The sequence below is a fragment of the Platichthys flesus genome, chromosome 7 (genome assembly GCF_949316205.1).
Source record: "Platichthys flesus chromosome 7, fPlaFle2.1, whole genome shotgun sequence".
Taxonomy (NCBI): Eukaryota; Metazoa; Chordata; class Actinopteri; order Pleuronectiformes; family Pleuronectidae; genus Platichthys; species Platichthys flesus.
Window position 1 is genome coordinate 26,275,613 of NC_084951.1, and position 19,868 is coordinate 26,295,480.

The 19,868-nt window shown below is 44.1% G+C and overlaps 2 protein-coding genes across 6 annotated transcripts; both read right to left on the reverse strand.

The window, feature by feature from the left end:
• Nucleotides 1–2,857: 2,857 nt before the first annotated feature.
• Nucleotides 2,858–10,001, reverse strand: LOC133956174 (ADP-ribosylation factor-like protein 8A). The gene is made up of 7 exons (XM_062391042.1): nucleotides 9,585–10,001; nucleotides 8,089–8,169; nucleotides 7,212–7,285; nucleotides 6,514–6,607; nucleotides 6,235–6,302; nucleotides 6,020–6,090; nucleotides 2,858–5,374 (listed from the first exon to the last, which is right to left on the reverse strand). Exons 1-7 carry the CDS (start codon nucleotides 9,705–9,707, stop codon nucleotides 5,322–5,324), a joined length of 564 nt encoding a protein of 187 aa, XP_062247026.1. The 5' UTR covers nucleotides 9,708–10,001; the 3' UTR covers nucleotides 2,858–5,321.
• Nucleotides 10,002–10,361: 360 nt separating this feature from the next.
• Nucleotides 10,362–17,650, reverse strand: LOC133956147 (tyrosine-protein phosphatase non-receptor type 7-like). Of its 5 annotated transcripts, none has more exons than XM_062391011.1 (12): nucleotides 17,522–17,650; nucleotides 15,813–15,890; nucleotides 14,515–14,666; nucleotides 14,127–14,307; nucleotides 13,926–14,010; nucleotides 13,753–13,832; nucleotides 12,587–12,724; nucleotides 12,308–12,499; nucleotides 11,728–11,921; nucleotides 11,255–11,368; nucleotides 11,094–11,178; nucleotides 10,362–10,764 (listed from the first exon to the last, which is right to left on the reverse strand). In XM_062391011.1, exons 3-12 carry the CDS (start codon nucleotides 14,613–14,615, stop codon nucleotides 10,672–10,674), a joined length of 1,263 nt encoding a protein of 420 aa, XP_062246995.1. In that variant the 5' UTR covers nucleotides 14,616–14,666; nucleotides 15,813–15,890; nucleotides 17,522–17,650; the 3' UTR covers nucleotides 10,362–10,671. The 5 variants fall into 5 exon arrangements, 4 of the variants coding, with proteins under 4 accessions (XP_062246995.1, XP_062246996.1, XP_062246999.1 ...); XM_062391012.1 differs by lacking the exon at nucleotides 17,522–17,650 and adding an exon at nucleotides 16,053–16,194; XR_009921098.1 differs by having other exon boundaries at nucleotides 10,710–10,764; nucleotides 11,255–11,363.
• Between the last annotated feature and the right edge of the window lie 2,218 nt (nucleotides 17,651–19,868).

A 19,868-nucleotide genomic window follows, 5' to 3' on the forward strand; every position in this document is an offset into this window, starting at 1 on the left:
TTGTGCTGCCCCCTGCTGTCCCATCACTAACATTACAGCTCTGAGACTCATTTGACTGGATGGAAAAGTGCAGAAAACAAATTCACTCAAAATGAACAAACATTATATTTAGTCCCAAATTAAAATGATTAATTAAAATGTTTATATTTATATGGACATTTGTACTGGTCTCTGATTGGTTGGCAGGTGGGACAGTAGTATTAGTACCATAGTAACAATACAGACACATTTTATTTTGTATTATTCTCTGATGTTCTCACAGATTCACAATCGGCCTTGTGTTGTTTCTCCATAGTGTTTTTATTAGTATCATACACAAGCATGTTTCTATTAAAACACATTATATCAACTGAATCAAATCATAATGTACAAACGAGTTGAGAGCGACGTCTCCACCGTGTTGATCCCACATGTACAACCCCCCCCCCCCCCCCCCCCCCCCCGACAGGACCAGAAACCAAACCAGAGAAATCCAAACACAGCAGCGGTTAAACATGTGACCTGCTAAAAGTGCCATTGAGCAAGGCACTGCACCGCCAGCAGCTCACTTACTGTGTCTCTGGGTAAAAACCTTTGAAATATGTAAAGGGTTAGGGTTACAAACTCCAATGAAAAGACCAAGGAGGAGGTGTGAGAGGTTCCTCGGTCCGGATCTAACAGAACCTCGGTTCCGTTGGTTCAAAGTGTGAAAACACTTTTTGGACTTTCAGACTAATTTCTGTCAGTTGAGACACAATTAAGCGATGAAAGAGGAAAAAGAGGAAAAGGAGCAGAAGAGAAGCAGAAATGAGCCGAGGCACCGCAGGGAGGAGGAAGGAGAATCGATATTTAACTCACTTCCTGATGGACGTCCACAGAAAATGTAGAGACCTACTTTCAAACAGAAAGAGAACCAACGACCTCAACTGACCTCACAACACGCCGACGTCAGGTATTGATAGGTTGTTTTTAGATTTAACTCAGGTCCCATTAAATATTTTAAAACTGACTGATTTGTTCCTGTTGGACTGAATCTGAGTTTTTGTTTTCTCAGTTTCTTTTGGATCCTGAAAAGAAAATCTAAAACTCAAATTCCGCTCCAACCAAGGGATTCTATTAAAATTTAATATACTTTTTTTTTATGTGATCATCTATAATTCTCTAACCACTGAGCAGGTGTATCTGCTGAGATGATCAGAAGCTACTGAGCCAGTGGACGATTTGTTTGTTGGTGCTTCTCGTGTTTGGATTTCGTAGCTGATTCGGTTTTTAAATCCTCAGGTGAAGATGGAACCAATCAGGAGGATTGTGACACACTTGTGACATCACATCCTGCCACGATTCAGTTTGTACATGCAGGGTCAAAGCTCGTTACTGGATTTGTTTTTCTCCTTAAAAAAAGAAAACAGGTCAAACTTTACATCACAATGACCGAACTCCAGTGTTTCCATCTGTAAAGCACACGGATCCTCCTCTGACATCATGTACTCAGAAACATGTAGAAACTGTTTAAAGCACAATATCAATACTTCTGTTTTATTGCACTGTTTTAAGGACATTTCGTGTTGTGTTCTTTACGTCTCTATAGGTCAACACTCACTGGATTAAGGCCATTTCACCATAAAGTCGCACCAAAATAACTTTTAACTTCGTCACGTCCCTACAGATATACAATCTCTGCCCTCCGCATGCAAACATAAGAGCTCAGAGCCAATCAGAAGCCAAGGATTTCAAGGTTCACAGGCTTGGGATGATGAATCCGAAACCCAACAAACAACAGACTTCTTTAAACTGGTTTAATCGGTCTGTCTGATTCCACTGGGCAAACATCCGAAGTAAACATGAACGTGTACGAATCGTCGCCTCCTGCCTCTTATATTCTGTCTCAGACAGGTTTGGTCTCGCTGGTCCAACTGGAGTCTGTCCCAGTTGACATTGGCTGAGCGACTGGTTTCACCCTGGACACATCGCCAGCTTGTCTATACTCAAACATACAGACAGTTAACATGACCCCAATATGCAATGTGGGGGGGCACCAGAGTACCTGAAGGAAACCCACTCAGATCGTCCCAGTGATACTGGGATTCCAGCGGAGAACCTCCTTGCAGTGATGCTAACCACTGCACCACTGTGCCACCACTTGCAGGATCAATACACCTCATGTTTTTTGTCATATACTGAATATTTGAGGTCTCAGTCACTAAATTGCTTCATTCCCGTTTCAAACCGCTGGATTCAAACTACAGCAAACTGGACCTTTGAAATCCTCTTGGCGATCTGATCCGCCTGACGGCATCAACAACAACAGATCACTGTGCTGATCAACAGATCAACAAACCTCCCGTGGCCCGAGTGGAGTCAGACGACTCGTGGCTGCTTCAGGAAACACCAGCTGACATCTGGAGCAGCTGGAGAACAGATGTGAAGAGGCTGAACAGGATCCAGAGTTAAATCCTCAGAGTGAAACGACTCAATGGGATTTTATTAAAGATGATCACTGGTCTGATAAAGAGCGACACCCGCTGGGGCCCCGGTTCACACGGCTCCCCCAGGTCAGCTCTGGGTAGTTATTAAGAAACAAGCAGCTTTACACTGTCGGGCCAAAGCTGTTGTGAAAATCACTTTACAAGGAAAACCACAGGGACTCGACCCCAATAAGAGGTTAGAAGAGACTTGCAGTAAGTTAGACCTCAAGTATCTGAGAGTGGGACTTCCTGTTGTTAGTTCGTTCTCACACTGATGGGAGGTGTTTCAATTTTCTTGCCTCAATATAACATCATAAACAAACCAAGCTGATTTATCTCTCTGTGCATCAGTCCAGTCACAAGTCTGTTTAAAATGTGAAGCAATTAATTAGACAAAAGAGAGTGGGTCTGCAGAAGGTTTGAGTTTAAGTTTAATTGATGACTAAATATTTTTGTCACAGCTTTTGCTTCCTGAATAAAATCTGCAAAGACAAACGGTTTGAATCTGATGTTTCACAGGAAGTCTCCTGACAGCAGAGCAGGCCTCGTTTGGCCCGACAGTGAAAAGAGTTCGAGCAGAAGGAATCTCCCACGTGCACGGCTGACCGCTCGACCGCTCGACCACTCGCCACCAAAATGACCACGGCACAGAGAAACAGACAGGTCACGCTCCTGCCTGTTCTGACGTCTGATTGGCTGCGGACCAGGATGTGTCGGGACGTGATACGACCAATAATGTTCCAGCTGAAACAAACCATGAGGGCGTGGCCAAACTGCTGAGGAGGATCTTTGGACAAAGCTACGTGCTCAGGTTCGAGTCCCAACTTCTGAATCAGGAACCAGAGAATAAAATCTTTAATTGTTTATTTGTCAGTGTTGTGTGTTTAAACACTAACTTGTAACTTAATGGTTTTACTGAAGGTTTGAATGCCTGAATATTTGTTGTTTCTCCCAAATGATTCAATAGACGTCATAAATAAATATGTTTTACCAAGTTTTCCTTGTGTTGCATCGATGCAGAACAAACTTTGGAATCATAAATCTATCATATCTGGTTTATCACTAATGCTAACATTAGCAGGTCTATGGCTAACAATATAAATATGGAATCATTCCCACAGAATTCTTATGTCTGAATCTTTTTGTCATGTTTTGAACTAATAGTCACAGAAAAATCGATGGATGAAAACATTGAAGTAATTTGATTTTAAAATAAAAAATGTAATATGTGGCTTTTAATGAGTCTTATTACAATTCTCCATTTAAAGCCAGGGTGTGAACATTGCAGCCTGATCACGTGACACCCCTGGTCCAATCAGCAGACGTCTCAGAGCAGAAACACTGAACTCCGGCTGAGCGTCCAGAGAAAACTCAACAAACAATAAAAAACAACCATATAAAACATATAAGAAATAAAAAGCTTATTACAGAGATATGAACAGAAACAATAACAATCTCCTTCTCCAGTTTAAGTACCACTTCATTAGATCTGGACAAACCAGCTTATATCACAATAAGAAGATTATTAACATTATTCTCATTATTAATATCTTACAAAACCAAAATCAACAGTGCAATAAAAAGGTTTTAATCCCTCGCTCAGCAGGAGAGAGAGAGAGAGAGAGAGAAAGATAGCGAGGGGCCGGGCGACGAGGAAAGAGAGGAAGAGGGAAACATCCAAAAATAAGAAAAGGAAGGAGGGAAAGATAGAGGGAGTACAGAGGAGGACAAGCAGTTTACAACAGACGAGGGAGGAAGAGGAGCTTCTAAGGATTATATAAAGGTGAAATAATGGATGGAGAGATGCTGTGGAGGTAGAGAGGGAAAAGAGAGGGAGGGATGAAAATCAATAGGGGAGGGGAAAGAGGGCGGAGAGGAAATGATGATGGCAGGTAATAGGATTAGGAAATGATCAGATCCACACAACAGGCTCCAGACAACAAAGTGTTATTTTATGGCCTTTGGAAAAGAAAAAGCAAAAAACGAATTTTATCAGTTTGTAGTTTTTGGCAGTTACGGTGAAGATCAACAGTCAAAATGGCCGACGGTTTGATTAAATAAAGAAAGGAAACATGATGGAGGTTGTTGTGTGGATCTGTGAAGATGCACTGATACCACGTCACTGTTAAAACCGAGAGGACCTCCCTTCATCGGGCTCCTGCTGGGAACTCGTCCTCTTCCTCAGACACTAAAACCACACCCGCCCGTCCACGCAACATTCACAGACTCACTTTGACCTAATTATTGTTAATACTGTTATTACCATGATAATAATGGAGCCTCAGTGTTTGATCCACGTGGAGCAACTCATTTTTCCGCTGCCGCAGATTCGAATGTTTGAATCCATTTGTGTGTTCACGTCTTTCTGCAGAAACAATCCTGCTGCCATCAACCCTGAGCTGAAGGAGGATTTCTTCAGATGAGACAATCATAGAAATTGGCCAAAAAAAAAATATATATATTAAGATGTGAAAAGTGAGGTTTATATTTAAAATCATCACACAGTCAAACAGAATAAGACGATTCCGTGAGGTTGTCAGGAGAATTGAAGAAATTGTTTTTCTTCAACTACCACATGAACAAAAACTGGTTTTCGTTTAATTCACGGTGAGAAATCACCCGGAAAAGATATTAACTGGGAACCGTGGGAGGGTTCGATCCAGCTGCGGAGAAACCAGTACCCAGAGGTATCAATGCATCCAGAGTTGGAGGGCAGGGGGGTGGGGTGGGTGGGTGGAGGGTGATAGTGTGGGGAGAGGGAGTACAGATGTTGTTGAAGAGCAGTGGGGTGAAATGGGTGGGGGTGGGGGGGATCAGAGAGAGGGTTTGTCAGGATGTATGGGTGTGGCCTGTTTGGTAGGGGGCGTGTCTCTGTTCTCAGGAACTCCTCTTAGTCCGGGAGTGTTGGATCAACCACTGAAGGGTGATGTCTGCAGAGAGAGAGAGAGAGAGAGAGAGAGAGAGAGAGGGGACGTCAGCAGAGTGTGTGAGAGAGTGTGTGTGTGTGTCTCCTTTATTATTTTATTAATTAATACGACTTAATTCTTCAAATCAGTCGTAAAAAAACAGCCTAAAGTATCCATTTGTTTTTCTGATCCTCTCTTGAAGTTTTGTACTGTTGTGTTTTATTATATCTGCATCATCGTCCATGTTAAATGAACAACAACAAAACATTTATTGAACAAAGAAACTTCTGCATCCCCTTCACAATAAAAGCCTCCTGCCTAGTGTGAAGCAGGAGGAAATTGTGTAGTTTCACCTGCAATAATTTACCAGCAGGAAGTGATGAGTGAACAACAGAGTGACACTAACAACTGGACCCACGAGACGGGAACGCATGACATCGTGAAGTGTGGATGTCGGGTGTAAGCAAAGCCACAGAGATGATTTAAAACCAAAACGTATCAGTGTGGACAAAGAAAATAGAATTCATCATGTCACTGAGGGTATAAAAGTGGAAACATCAGTGTGTGTGTGTGTCTGTGTGTGTGTAGGAGTGTAGGAGTATGTGTGTGTAGGTGTGTGTGTGTGTGTGTCTGTGTAGGAGTTTGTGTTTGTAGGTGTGTGTGTCATACCGATGTTGTCCTTTTCCTTGCAGGAGATGGAGTAGCAGCAGATCTCTCTGTCCTGGATGGCCGACAGGTTCCTGATCAGATAAACAACAGAATGTACGAATGTCAGAAACAATTCTTTAGTTCCTAAATTATAATGTGAAAAACAAAACTAACCGGATCAAATAAAACTATGGAACAATCACATGAATAAAATAAAATATCATGAGTGGACATACATCCTCTCTATGAGCTCCTTCTCATCCAGAGCTCCTGGTAGGTCTCTCTTATTCCCCAGAACCAGAACCTGCAGACACACACACAGAGAACACATCAGATAAAAACACTGGAACTCGCTGGTCAGTCGAGTTCTGTCAGTTTGGGTCGGATCAGTCTGGCTCGTAGGTTCTGGGCAGGTTATTCCAGTCAGGGCATATGTTTGACTTGGTTTGGGTTGTTCTGGTCCGAGTCTGTTCTGGTCCGAGTCTGTTCTGGTCCGAGTCGGTTCTGGTTCTTACAGGGATTCCCTGCAGCTGCGGTTTGTCCAGCAGGTTGTGGAGTTCGTTCTTGGAGGCTTCGATTTTCTCTGGATCTGCTGCGTCGACCATGTAACTAAAAACCAGCGGAAAAAATAAATAAATCATTTAACATCTGTTATTTCACTCAAAGTGTCTCGATCAACTTTTACAACCAAAACTTCAACCTCACTGTTTCCCCGTTTGTTAAACAGATTTCTTTTAAGTTTACAAATCTCCTGGATCCTGGTTTGTCCTAAACTGAACTTCAAGTGAAATGTGGCACAAACCCTCAGCATCACTTTCACTTCATCCAAACTTTCATTGAAGAACGAGTTGCTGCTCTGCTGCGTGAATCGGACCCGTTTGCCCTGAAGCTTTCCAGCCCACGTCTCAACAACACAACTGGGTCAACACAACACAACACAAGACCGGAGGACACGTTCAACTCAGGGCGTTTTCACTTCCCCAGCATCTTTACTTTGATTTGACTAAACTCTCGTCAGCAACCGTTTTTAAATATTAGATTAACTTCTCATAATTAGCTGAGAAACAGAACAGAAGGATGAGTCAGACTTGAATTTCCTCCATCTCTCTCTCTCTCTCTATCTCTCTCGTTCTGCTAACATCTCTCTTGGGCAGTAACATCCAAGCGGCCGGGTAAAGTGCGAGCAACCACAGGTTAAGAAACCAGGACTTACACGATGGCGCTGACTCCTCGGCAGTAACGCTCCCACATGCTCCTGAAGCGAGGCTGACCGCCGATATCCCACAACTACAGACACACACACAGACAGAGAAGGTCAGTTAGAAAGGGTCATGGGTAAATTCACTAATAAAAGATATAAAGATATAAAGAAAAACAGACACTTGAGGAAAACGTTCAAGGGTTAAACACCACATTCATTTGAGCTAAGACAACAAATATCTCCTGGTGAATAAGGGGGACACACACGTAGAAGACACTGACAAAGATGTCAAGAGTGTCTGTGGTGATAAGAGCTTGTTGTCAAGAAAATCACATGATCTCCACAGCGGAGTTAATAGTCACTTCCTGTCTCTGTCCGCTGCAGCCGGCTGCTCCACCTCTCGCCTGAATAATGAGGAGGATTTGTTCCTGTTGTTGAGAGAACCTCCTGCTGTGCATGAGTGAAGGAAAACTTGTGTCTGAAAACAGCTCTTTTGATCGATACGATTTCCATGTTGAAATGTCAAAAGCTGTTTTCAGACATGAAAATCGTTTCATGACATTTTTCTGGAGTTTGTCTTTCACATGTGAAGCAGCAGGTTGTCGGGTCCGACTCGTTCACAACAGGAACACGTGGGGGGAACATTCATGCGAGGGGCGGAGCCTGTAGAGCAGCAGGAGGCGGGACATGACGTACGATGATGAGATCTGTGACAAAAGGTCATTATACTGTAATGGTACTTTATCAGTCATAATAAATAATTACTGTACGATCATACAGACACACACACACACACAAAGCAAGTGGTCTACACCCACACAGTCAATACATTCATCATGAATGTGCACAGAGAGGTAGAAGAACCGAAGCAGGGAATTAAACTACCAACCTTGATGGTGACGTTGCCTTTAGTGATCTTCCTCATGTTGAATCCAACTGTAGGAATCATGTCTTCACTAAACTGCCCCGACTGAAACACAAAAAAAACACAAGTTACTAATGAATACACACCACAACTGATTATGATGCTGTACGACACAGTTACATTAGACAGTATCAGAAAATATATAAACAACTGATTCAAACTTATATGAAGGCGAAATGTAAAATAAATGTAAATTAAAAGACACACACAGGTTTTACATTAGACCGAATTCACGCTCCTTTTAATTTTGCGGCACCAGTTTGACCCGTTATTATTTTTAATGGTTCTCTAACGACAGTAAGAAGCAGCCAGACTTCTCACTCAACGAATTATGCTGGTTCTAGCTTCTCCTCATTGGCTTCCAGTAGATTTTAGTATTGATCTTTAGATTTATTGCTGACTTTAAAAGGCCCATTCTGGACCTGCACCCAAGTACACTTCAGACCTTTTGACACCGTATGAGGTTGGTTATAACCTGAGGTCCTCAGTGAAGGTCCTGCTCCACAGTCCAGAGGACCAGAGGACCAGAGGTAACTGGGCCTTTTCTGTTCCCACTGCTCGGAACAATCTCCCTGAGGAGATCCGTCTGGAAAACTCCTTCTATTCTAAATCTGTCCTCAAAAGACATGCTCTTGAACGTGTCTTTCTCCTACTGAACTATTCACTGATCATCTACTAATGTTTTACATTATCTTGTTTGTCGTATTTTCTCATCAGTAACATTCTTTATTTTGTATTTGTGCTCAACTACTATGTGATTTTAAAATTAATAATTTATTTTCTATTGTTTGCCTTCAGTCTTTTTTATTGTTAACTGGTAAAGCACCTGGTCACTGTGCCCGGAAATCAAGTTTATTATAATATTATTATTATTGTTATTAAGAACCTGACCGCTCATATTACATCATTAAACACATTCATACAGAATCTTGTATATAAATCTCAATAGATGAAGATGTCATCGATAAATTACAGCAGCTGAGGAAGCTGATGTGTGTGTGTGTGGGGGGGGGGGGGTGACAGGGAGGAAAGGTCACTGTGACAGCCGCAGCAGGGGGGGGGGGGGGGGTCGACCCTCTGACTCGGGACCACTCCTCCTAACTTGCACGCGGATCAGATGACAGACCGAGTCTCAAATCCGCTTTTTGATTTTTAAACGAACCCCTGGACCTTCGGGTGGAGGTTCGAGCACTCGGCCGGTGCAGATGTGCGAACAGCTGGGCTGAGTGACGGACACACTAACAGCTGATCGTCTGTAGACAGACAGAAACTCCGCCACGCTTTAATAAACTGAGAACCACGTCCCACGTGTATGAACCTCACAGTGACCGGTGGGTCGTCCCGAGGAGCCGGGAGCTGACCTCACCTCCGCGGGGTAACAATAGATGGAGCGAGATGCTAACTGGAGAAGTGTCCGGCGCTAGCAGGTCTGTTAGCGGCGGCACCAGCATCGGACTCACCGCTATCACGTTGACGAAGGTGGTCTTGCCGGAGTACTGCAGCCCCACCAGGGTCAGCTCCATCTCCTCCTTCCAGAACAGCGCCTTGAACCAGTCCAGCAGTTTGTTGATGAGCGCGATCATCTTGACGCCTGGCGCTAATGCTAATGCTAGCTGCTGCTGCTACGGCTAGGTGGAGGTGCTAGCGAGCTAGCTGGCTAACGCCCCGGCAGTCCTTCGAGACGTTGACCGTCACTGACACACCCGCGGACGGGGCCGGGAAACCGGGCAGCAGCGTCTGTGTGGGTACGAGCCGCGGAGGAGGTTCGATACCTCGGTGTTTGCAGGTTTAATGTCCGCTGTGAGTTTTCGGAGGTGTTTACTAGCGACGCCTTTTACCACAGAGCCGTCAACAGCGGAAACCACTCGCAACACATCCGGTGCAGCCCTTCAAAATACATGTCCATTTTACACCGGTTGTTTTAAATATGTCGTCAAATAAAGGTTCCACGTGGACAACATGTGAAGTGAAATGAACAAGAATCCTGATGTGTAATATAAAGGTTTTGTTTATTCTACAGTTCCTTTGTTATCGGTCGTGTGTTGGGGTTTGGTGGAAAGTGACAGCTCAACTTCCTGTTTGGGTGGGGCTGATATATGAAGAAGAAGAGAGGAGAAACAAGAGGAGATAAAAACTCTCGTGTGTCTGAGACAACGCCCCCTGCTGGGGACACAAGGTACTCATCACTGATCGTGTTTAGATACAGTTTTCGAAAAACACTTTCACTGAGTCAAAGATCATACATTTATATTTATTTGATTTCATATAAACACTGTAAAGGACTTTTTTTTTTTTCCGACTTGGTTCCTTAAGTTCCAGCTTCTCGGTTCAGTTCTGACGATCCCGGTTCTGAAGGAGTTCTTCGGGTTCTCCTGATGTCCAGTCTCAGTTCCTGTTTGTTTCCTGTGATTCTGCTGGTTCTTTAACTCTCGATCCTTAACGGCCTCCGGTCTTTGGATTCTGCTGCTGGTGCTTGTGTCTTGTTTCCACGAGTTGGGTTCCGAGGTCTCCTGGGTTCCATCAGGAGCGCAGGGGTTCTGTGTGGCATCAGTCCCTCTGGTTTTGTGTGTTGTCCAGATGGAGGTTGTGTAGCTGTATGCTGATGTCCTCCTCTGGGTTCTGCTGGTTCTGATTCTGCTCCTGAAGAGAAAAATATGTTTTAAAAAAGGTGTAGAAGTCACAAATTCCCTGACATCATCGGTGAAAGAGGGCAGCGTTCGTATCTGAGATATTTTGGCTTCATTTCAGAGTAGTAGGAAGTGGAGACGAGTCGTCCATCTTTATTAACTGTCCCTGTTAGAAACCAACGGAGCTGAGAGTCACAGTCAGACGAGGAAACTCGGAAAGTTAGAGACGTTTAGTTTGAGATCAGATCAGAATAAGTCAGATATTCATCTTTTCTGAGGACAGTAACTGTTTGACGAGTTGTCAGGTCACCAGAAGGATCTCAGTGTGTGTTGGTCTGGTACCTGGTCGGGCTGCAGCTTGGAGCTGTACTGGGCCAGAGTGTAGTACAGGAACTGGTACTGCTCTGTGGTTTGGATCATCCCCCCCCTGCAGGTCAGACATGTTAACTAACAGTTCGAGAACCATGATGACAGAGAACTAGAGATCATTCTCTTTAACCAACCTGTCGAGTCGAAGCTGACAAACCGTCTCCAGGACGTCAACCTGACCAGATTCTCTGAGCTGCTGACAACTGATGCTGCTCGCTATGAAACAACCCGTCCTGCCGATACCTGCACTGAGAGGAGGAGAGGAAGAGGAAGAGGAAGAGGAAGAGGAAGAGGAATAGGAAGAGGAAGAGAGGTTTGTTTTCCAAAAGTAGAATTTTGACCCATTTCAAAGAAAAATACAGATCATATCTTCAGGACATAAACCAATTCAAGTTAATGGATGACTGTTAACCCTCGTTCAACAGCCCATGGTCGACTGCAGGCCTGAATATTCTCCATCATCTGAAAGCATGTAGGTTCTACCCTCAAACAGAACTTTAGCTGTTCCTCTAGAACCGGCCCCAGCTCCACTCTGCCGGCATCTGAGCCCGGCTCTGCAGCAGAGATCGTTTGTGTTTTCTCCTGAATGTACAACACGGGAACCAACCTGCAGTGGACGATGATTGGTCCAGGGCCGGGGACGGAGTCTGTGATTGGCTGGGAGCTGGACGCTAGGAGGGATCTGCTGTACGACTCCACCTCCTCCACCAGCCCCAGCACAGGAGCGGTGCATTGTGGGATGTGGTGGTCGGGCCAAGAGGTGAACCAGTAGTGTCTGACAGGACGGCTCTCCGAACATAACTGTACAAACACACACACGCACACACACACACACACACACGTCAGGGTTAGCAGCAGCTCGACTCTCAGCCAATCAGAGACAAGTCAGAGAAACACTGAAATCAGATCCTGATAAAATCCTCCTGAACCATCAACACTGAATGAATCCTAACCAAGAGAAGACTACAACTCCCATCCTCCCACGCTGCTTCACCACATCAACAGACTGTCTGTAGTTGTAGTTTTCATTGAGACGCCCCCTTGTGGTGGTAAATAACATTTCGTGGATGTGGACTTTAAGCTCTGGGGCTGGAGATTCTTCCTCGTACTTGTTTCTGTGACTGAATGTGAAACAGACGATTTGAGGTGTTTGTGGAGGGAGGAGACTTCTGGTGTTTGTGGTGTACCTGGATCTCCATGTCGGTGATTGTGAACCCATCCTTCTCTTGGCTGTCTGTCACTCTGAGGACGAATCTGCCGAATCGACTCGTCTTTCCATCCTCGTCCTCCTCTTCCCTCTGCTCCTCCTCATCTTCATCCTCCCTCTTCGCCCTCGTCTTCGTCGTGTCCCTCGGCTGAGGCCAGTACAGCTCACATTTCTGTCTCAAATGCACAGACGCATGTTTAAGGACAAAACCACTGATGGACAAAAGTTTTAGGAGGACGGAGGAGTTCCATCTCCTCACCTCGTTGTTCTCCTTGAGTCTGGTAATCATGACGATGATGCTGCTCCTCTCCTGCCACACCATGTCCCAGAAGTCCCCCACCGTGTGCACCATCGGCCCCTGGGTGGCGATGTAGGTCCTCGGGGCTCCGTTGTAACCCTGCAGCACGGAGACAGAGGTGAGACATCAAAGACCTCAACATATGGAAACTGTGTGGTCACAGAGGTTTTAATAAGAGCATCGGGAAATGGATCGATAAGCAATTTATTTGCATTAATAAAACAGTTATTGACTAAAACACAGAACTCCATCGTCTGAAACCGTACGGCTTCTTTGAGCCCATGTGACAGGAAGTCCACAATTCAGACGCAATGACAACAACAACTAATCTACATGAATGATTTTATACGTGTTAACAAATGTCATGTGTGTTTGTAGCCTTTGAATGTGTGAAACAATCTGTGTGTGTCATTACGCTGCAACAAAAACACACACAGCTGAGGCTGCAAAGTGTGAGGGGTGCGTGGGCGGGTGAAGCGGGGGTGAGTTCAGGATGTGTCACTTCCTCCCTTACTTCCTGTGGTTTTCCTGGTTGTCAGTGTCGACTCCTACGCTGATAAAACCGATGGCTCATGACTCAGTTTCTGTCTGTTTGGCTGTCCAACACACAACTACACACATATACACACACACATATACACACACAAACACACAAAGACACCAAAACAGGAAGACTGACGCCCACGCTGAGTGACACGTTCAAACTGCTTGTTTTCTTTTTCACCGCCACTTCCACAAATATTGTGAGAACCTTAAAATCTGTCATCATCTGAGTCTTCAGATCCAAACTGTGGATCTGCAGGAATCTTCTTCTCCACCTCACGGGATCCCACAGGGTTCTGTACTCGATCCCCTTATCTTCTCTATAACCTCCAGTGGTCTGGTGGTTTTTCTTATCGCTACTACACAGATGACACAGAGCTCAGGTCCTTCCTGTCAGAAGACTTCAGTGTCTGAGGGCTCGGGTGGATCTCAGTTGGTGGTCTAAAGCAGATGCTAAAAAATGATAATATAAATTTCCTCCTACATGTCCGCATTTTGGAGGCGTTTGTTTTTATCACCTACACCAGCTCTCAGTGTTTCTGCAGGGCAGCTTGACTCAATATGAAACATGGTTGGACTCTGACCCTGATGTAGTTGGCGTTGATGTAGCGGTCTGGTCCCGCCTCGTCCTCTGAGCTCCTCAGAATCACCCGACTCTCAGGATCTGAGGAACAACAAACAAACGACATTGATAAACGAGTGAAAACTGATTTGACTGTGTCTCTGCTGAGGACGGGGGGACGGGAGGGACACTGACTGGGGAGGATGGTCTTGTATCTGTCTTTCATCGTGTGTCCTGGAACGTCGAGCTCCGCAGTGCTCACAAAGTTCGGTGGGATCTTCTGTGGAGGAGACAGGGACGAGCAGGACGTTAAATCAAACGCACCTCGGCTCAGACGCAGAGGTGACGTGAACTTTTGAAAATTGAGAAACTCGGTGGGTTTCACTCGATGGTTACCTGGTACTCCACGTTCAGGGCGCTCGTGTCAGCGGCCGCTTGCTGCAGGAGGGCGTGTGTGAGGGGTCGGGAGGAGGTGTGGAGCAGCTGAAGCCACACCTCCTTTGGGGTGGAGACAGAGCACACAGGCTCCTCCCCCAGCGTGCTTACATTTAGTAGCAGCGACAGATTGGAGCCCCGCCTACAAAACACAAAGACAAATTCAGATTCGAAAAGGTTTTAAAAAGAGGAGATTTATAGAAATTATGAAATTTAGTAAATTCGATATGTAACGATTTTGTAATTAGTACATTTGAAGATGTCGACACATTTTGAGAAGATGAAAAGATTCAAAATGTTACGATACTTTAAATAATGTCATGTTTGTGGACGTGTGGTTGACACCCACCTCTCTTGCAGGCGGACCGAGGCTTTGCGTGGGGGTGTGGTCATAGGCGGTGGGCTGGTTGGCTCCCCGGGGGGAGGGGAGGCTCCGCGAACTGCCGACATACTCACACGTGTTTGTGTGTTTTGGTCTCAGGTGTCGCTCACATCACCGACCTGTCGAAGTCAGACACAGAAACATGTTTTAAACTTTTTCCGTCAACAACAGGAAACGTACATTTTACACATCGACACAAAAGAACTGCTGTCGCCACAAAAACAGAAACTTAACAGAGAAACTAAAAGAGACGGAGGAAACTGTGAAGAGCAACGATCACGACTCAGTGACGCCGCTTAGTTTCAAAATGTGTTGCTTTAAAAACTCTGAAACAAAAAGACACAAACTCTCACATCACGTCACAACATCAAAGGCATCAACAGCGTCTGTGATCCAACAACAGGAAGTCGGGTCATTAACAAACTTCTGTACAAATTAAAACGCTACGTTCGGGCTCCCCGTGTTTCTTCAGACAGCTCCTCAATCAACATGTGTGAGATGACAAGTGTGGGTGTGTTTGTGTGTGTGCTACTCGGTGTGTTTCCGCATCAGTTTGGATCTGAAACGTGTCAGTGTCCCTATCGGAAGAGAGTTTCCTCATATCAGTAAGTCCCACACACACACACACACACACACACACACACACACACACACACACACACGCACGCACACAATGAGATGAAGCCTGCTCTATCTTCTTGTGAAACATCAACGGCTCTGATGACACAACGATCCTTCGTTTACATTCAGATGGTGAAAGAACAGCTCTTCACATATTAACAACCCCCCCCCCCACACACACACACACACCCTCAGGACAAACTTTCATCTTCAGCTCCACTTCAACAGAACCACATCAAATAGATAAATAGATCAATTGTGATTGCTTTAGTTTTGACCAATTTAAAACTCATATCAGTTTTTCACAACGCTCATCACGAAGCACAACATAACAAAAACATATGTTTATTTGCACGATATATTTGTTTTTAACATGATATCAATAACAACCCCCCCTACCCCCCCCCCCCCCGAGTGCAATGTTATAAATGTCACTCATTTAATGGACATTACAGCCTCTAGGGGAGCTAAATAACTAAATAAATGTAAAATAATTATTTTAATGATGATAAATATGTAAATATTTGTGTCAACAGCCAGTGGCAGGATCCAGTGTTTTCCCCAGACGCCCGACCTCTTCTTATGAACACAATATCTCCAGAAGGCATTGAGGGAATTTATTCAGATTTAGGACAAATACTCACTTGGACTCGAAAAATAACGGATCAGAACTCAGTGGTCTCAGGTCAAAGGTCAAAAGGTCACTGTCATCTCATGTGAGACTGGAGAAAAAGCAGATCACCAAATGGCGGTGGTTCTAGTTAATAACATGTTCCAGGTCAGATTAGACAAATAAGAACAGTTACAGAAGTTGTTTTTTTAGGAATAAAGTTACAACCACATGTTTGTCACAAAGTGTTGATGAATGTTCTGATGGTTCTTACCAGGTGTTGTTGTTCTGCTGCTTCTCATGTCAGTGACATGGCTCAGGCACCTAACTAACTCATTAACCAACCAACCAGCCGACTACCTGGGCAGGTAACTGACTAACTAACTAACTAACCAACTAACCGACCAAATGAGAAACTCAAAGAAGGAGTACTCTGTTCTCAACCTCTTCAAATGAAATAAATGGCAAACCAGGGGCAAGAAGAAACAAGTGAGCAGAGAGAGAGTGAGGGAGAGAGAGAGAGAGAGAGTGAGGGAGAGAGAGAGAGAAAGTAAAAGTGAAGGATAGATTGACAGGACACGAGGGGAAGAGAGAGAGAAGCAGCAGGAATAAACATGTTCTGTTTCGGTGAGAGGGAAAGAAAAGAGAGAAAATGAGTCAGATAGTGGAGGAAAAGATGGAGGGATGATAAAAGAAGGGGAGAGATGCTCCAGGCGTTGATTAGCACACCGACAGCAGCTGCTCATGAATCATTCATGTCAGATCGTAGAGCCGCGGAACAGAAACATAGAAAACACGACTTCGTTCCGACGTAGACACCGACGTGATCACGATCATCTCAGAAAAGATCTACGTTAAAAAACCTTCACGACGTTTCTTCACAACGGAAACATTCTTCTTTCTATGACCCGAACTTTTTGCTTTTAAAACTTTAGATATTTGATAGAGTTAGCTTAGCATCAGTCGCTATGAACCTGGTCTGTATGTGTTTTGATATAGACACCTGTGACAGTGACCGTATATAAAGAATCAGTGACTGTATATGTAGATGATTATTGACTGTATATAAAGAATCAGAATTTCTCCTGTAGCTTGAAGTTTTAGAGTGTAGGCGACCAGTAGTAAATTGACACCTGTTAGTAGAGTAATAGTGTAAGAAAAACTCAGATCTGTAATTTATCACAAATATCCTGATATTGTACATATATTTTATACATGTTTTACTTTTATTTTAGTTTCTTATCATTCCTCTTATACTAACGGAACTTTCTACTTAATATGTTTGTTAGGCCCTAAATCAAAAGTCTGAAACCTACTTGGTAATAAATATATTTTGGATTTTACTTTGGTGAAAACAGCAACAACAAAGTAAGTATCCACAAAAATCTTTAAACAAGTATTAATGGGGAAACAAAACCAATTAAGTAAAGTTTGTTATTTTCACTTTAAAACATGTAGAAGTATTTTTGATAGTTGTCAAATAGTTTAATCTTATATAATATCTTATATTATATTATTTTAAATGATCACATTACACCGTAACTGTCGGCATCAAAGTGAAATACTTAAGTACAAGAACAAGTACTTTCACACCGTCCTGAATAAATAAACACACATTAAAAGATTGTAAACATTAAATTGTAAATATTGAAATTATGGTCACGCTCATCGGTGTGTGTGTGTGAGTGAGTGTGTATGTGTGAGTGTGTGTGAGTGTGTGTGTGAGTGAGTATGAGTGTTTACCTGTTCATTCACAGTTATCCTCCAGTTCACCAAGTTCTCATCTCCTCCTCTTCCTCACTCCCTCGTCTTCTCCTCTGTCCTCGTCTTCGTCTCCCTTTCTCTCATCTGTTGCTGTTGTTCTGTCGTTCTGTCTTTACTTTCTACCTTCTCTGCCACTTCCTTTTCTGCACCCGCCCACTCTCTCATTATCACACACACACACACACACACACACACACAGACACACACACACAAACACACACACACAAACACTTTCTATTCCCCTCATCCAAGGTTATGGGTCCCCTCTAGACTGCACGCCACAGGCTTGACTATCGTGTATTTGTGTGCATGTGTGCATGTGTGTTTGTGTGTGTGTGTGTGTGTGTGTGTGTGTGTGTGTGTGTGTGATGCCATCAGCACTGTTTCTCAGTGGGGTCGTATAAACTGAATCTACATGTCTTCTTCTCTCCGGCTGTCAGATGAGCAGCAGCAGGATACGAGCCCATCGAGACGCAGGCGGCGTGGAGAACCTGCGAGCGCTATCACCAGTCACCACAGAAAGAGACATAACAGTTCACCACAGATCTGCTGCTCCGAGTCCGATGAGAATCACACCGCAGGGGTCACGATGATTGTTCAGAGCCGTCACGTAGCCTCGTTTGTGTGCTGCCAAAAAAAAGGATTAAAACTGCTGCCGGCGCTCGGGCCTGCTGCTCCGCCATGTTGCTGTTGTCTCATTGTGTTCGTCTGAGGCTGAACACGTTGGTCATGTTCTCACGACGTTAAACTCAAGTTATTCACCGATAAGCAGCCTCCAAAGACCGAAGTGGCTAAAACCTGTATTCTGAGTTCTGACCAGCAGGGGGCGACTCCCCTGGTAGTTTCTATAGAAGTCTATAGAGGGTGACTTCATACTTCTCAGTCACTAGTTTCAAGTCTTTTTCAAACATCTGATGTTCATTTTGTAGATTATGATCAATTAGAGTCAAACAGACCACAGAGCACCGGATGTGCTGGGGGGTGGATACCACAGGTTGATTAACAGATAGTACTGTCCAATGGGTGTCCTCGAGCTCTCAGTCAGGCTCCACCCCCTGCCCCTCCAAATATGGTGACGTCTGGTTGCAGAAAACAAGATGGTGCTGAACACCATGTCAAACTCGAGGCCTTCAAACGTCACAAATCAATAAGAGTGTCCTAACTGAGCAGAGGACCAGGACAACGTAGACCTGGTCAGGATGAACCACAATGAGACTGTCCTGTCTCCCTATTGCATCACCAGGTTGTCCCCCTGTTGGGTTCAGTTGAGGACTTACATTTGTCTATGTCAGGGCGGGAAGGAGTTTCCTCATTTTAATAACGCAGACTCTCGTGTTTCTGATACTTCTTTATATTTTGTACCTTTTGTTGTTCTTTGTCGTTTACTTGTGTTTCTTTGAGCGTTGTGCGATTACAGCTGCTGAATGTCTGAACACGGTTTTTAACTTAAATGTCCACAAAGCAAATTTCCCTCCTGAGCGATGAAGGCAGAACGACTGAGTGAAGGAGACCCGAGTGTCAGAGCCGACTCCAGCAGCTGCAGAGCTGTTGACTTCAGTGTCCCCCTGTGAGGCGTCCTCATTAGTTTCTATGGTAATTCAGCAGCGGGACAGAAAACGAGTCGCTGCTGAAAGACAAACTGAACGTTCACAACCGTCGACTGTGATGAACGGGACGCGAGGAGAGAATGGAGAGACGAACGTGGGGCTGCAGAAAAGAGGACGAAGGGTTTGAGGGTCAGGAACAGAGTGAGATGAGAGTCCTTTCATCTTTTCACTTTAACAACCAAATTTAAATAAAATGTCTGTATCAAATATCACATTTTCATGTTGCTCACGGTCTTTAACATCTTGTATTTTCAGTATCTTTTAAAAACATTCTTTTCAAATTGCCCTTGACTTCTCGTCGTTCTGGAAAATTCAGTGACGCATGGAGCAGAGATAACAGAGAACCACCAGGGGGCGCTGCCACTGTGATGTCCACTCAACATCTATTTCGTTGTTAGTGACTGTTGGATACCATGGAAACACACTGTATGAATAGTGGAGAGAAATTTTAATTAACAAAAAACAGAAAACAACATGACTTATTTTAGTGTAGTTCACAGTTTTGTCCACCGGGGGTTGATCCTCTTTACATAAAGTCACCGATCGTTTTTATTTATCAATTTATCAACTTATTCATCCACACAGTTTTTTCCACAAATCAGAAAAAGCTAAAACATACAGTATATATTGTATTTCTTTAGGTATTCAATGTTAAGAATCTATAACACATATTGGTCATATATGTGTAAACAATATGATAGCAATGTTTGAACACATTT

What these genes read in the sequence shown, in the direction of transcription:
- LOC133956147 (XM_062391011.1), bottom strand. Translation starts at nt 14,615, where the DNA reads ATGTCGGCAGTTCGCGGAGCCTCCCCTCCCCCCGGGGAGCCAACCAGC. An exon ending in TCAACGCCAACTACATCAGG is followed by an intron (nt 12,725 to 13,752) that starts GTCAGAGTCCAA and finishes TCCGTGCTGCAG; the next exon opens with GGTTACAACGGAGCCCCGAG. An exon ending in CCAATCATCGTCCACTGCAG is followed by an intron (nt 11,369 to 11,727) that starts GTTGGTTCCCGT and finishes TCCTCCTCTCAG; the next exon opens with TGCAGGTATCGGCAGGACGG.
- LOC133956174 (XM_062391042.1), bottom strand. Translation starts at nt 9,707, where the DNA reads ATGATCGCGCTCATCAACAAACTGCTGGACTGGTTCAAGGCGCTGTTC. An exon ending in CCTTCGTCAACGTGATAGCG is followed by an intron (nt 8,170 to 9,584) that starts GTGAGTCCGATG and finishes TTTGTGTTTCAG; the next exon opens with TCGGGGCAGTTTAGTGAAGA. An exon ending in CGCAGCTGCAGGGAATCCCT is followed by an intron (nt 6,303 to 6,513) that starts GTAAGAACCAGA and finishes GTGTGTCTGCAG; the next exon opens with GTTCTGGTTCTGGGGAATAA.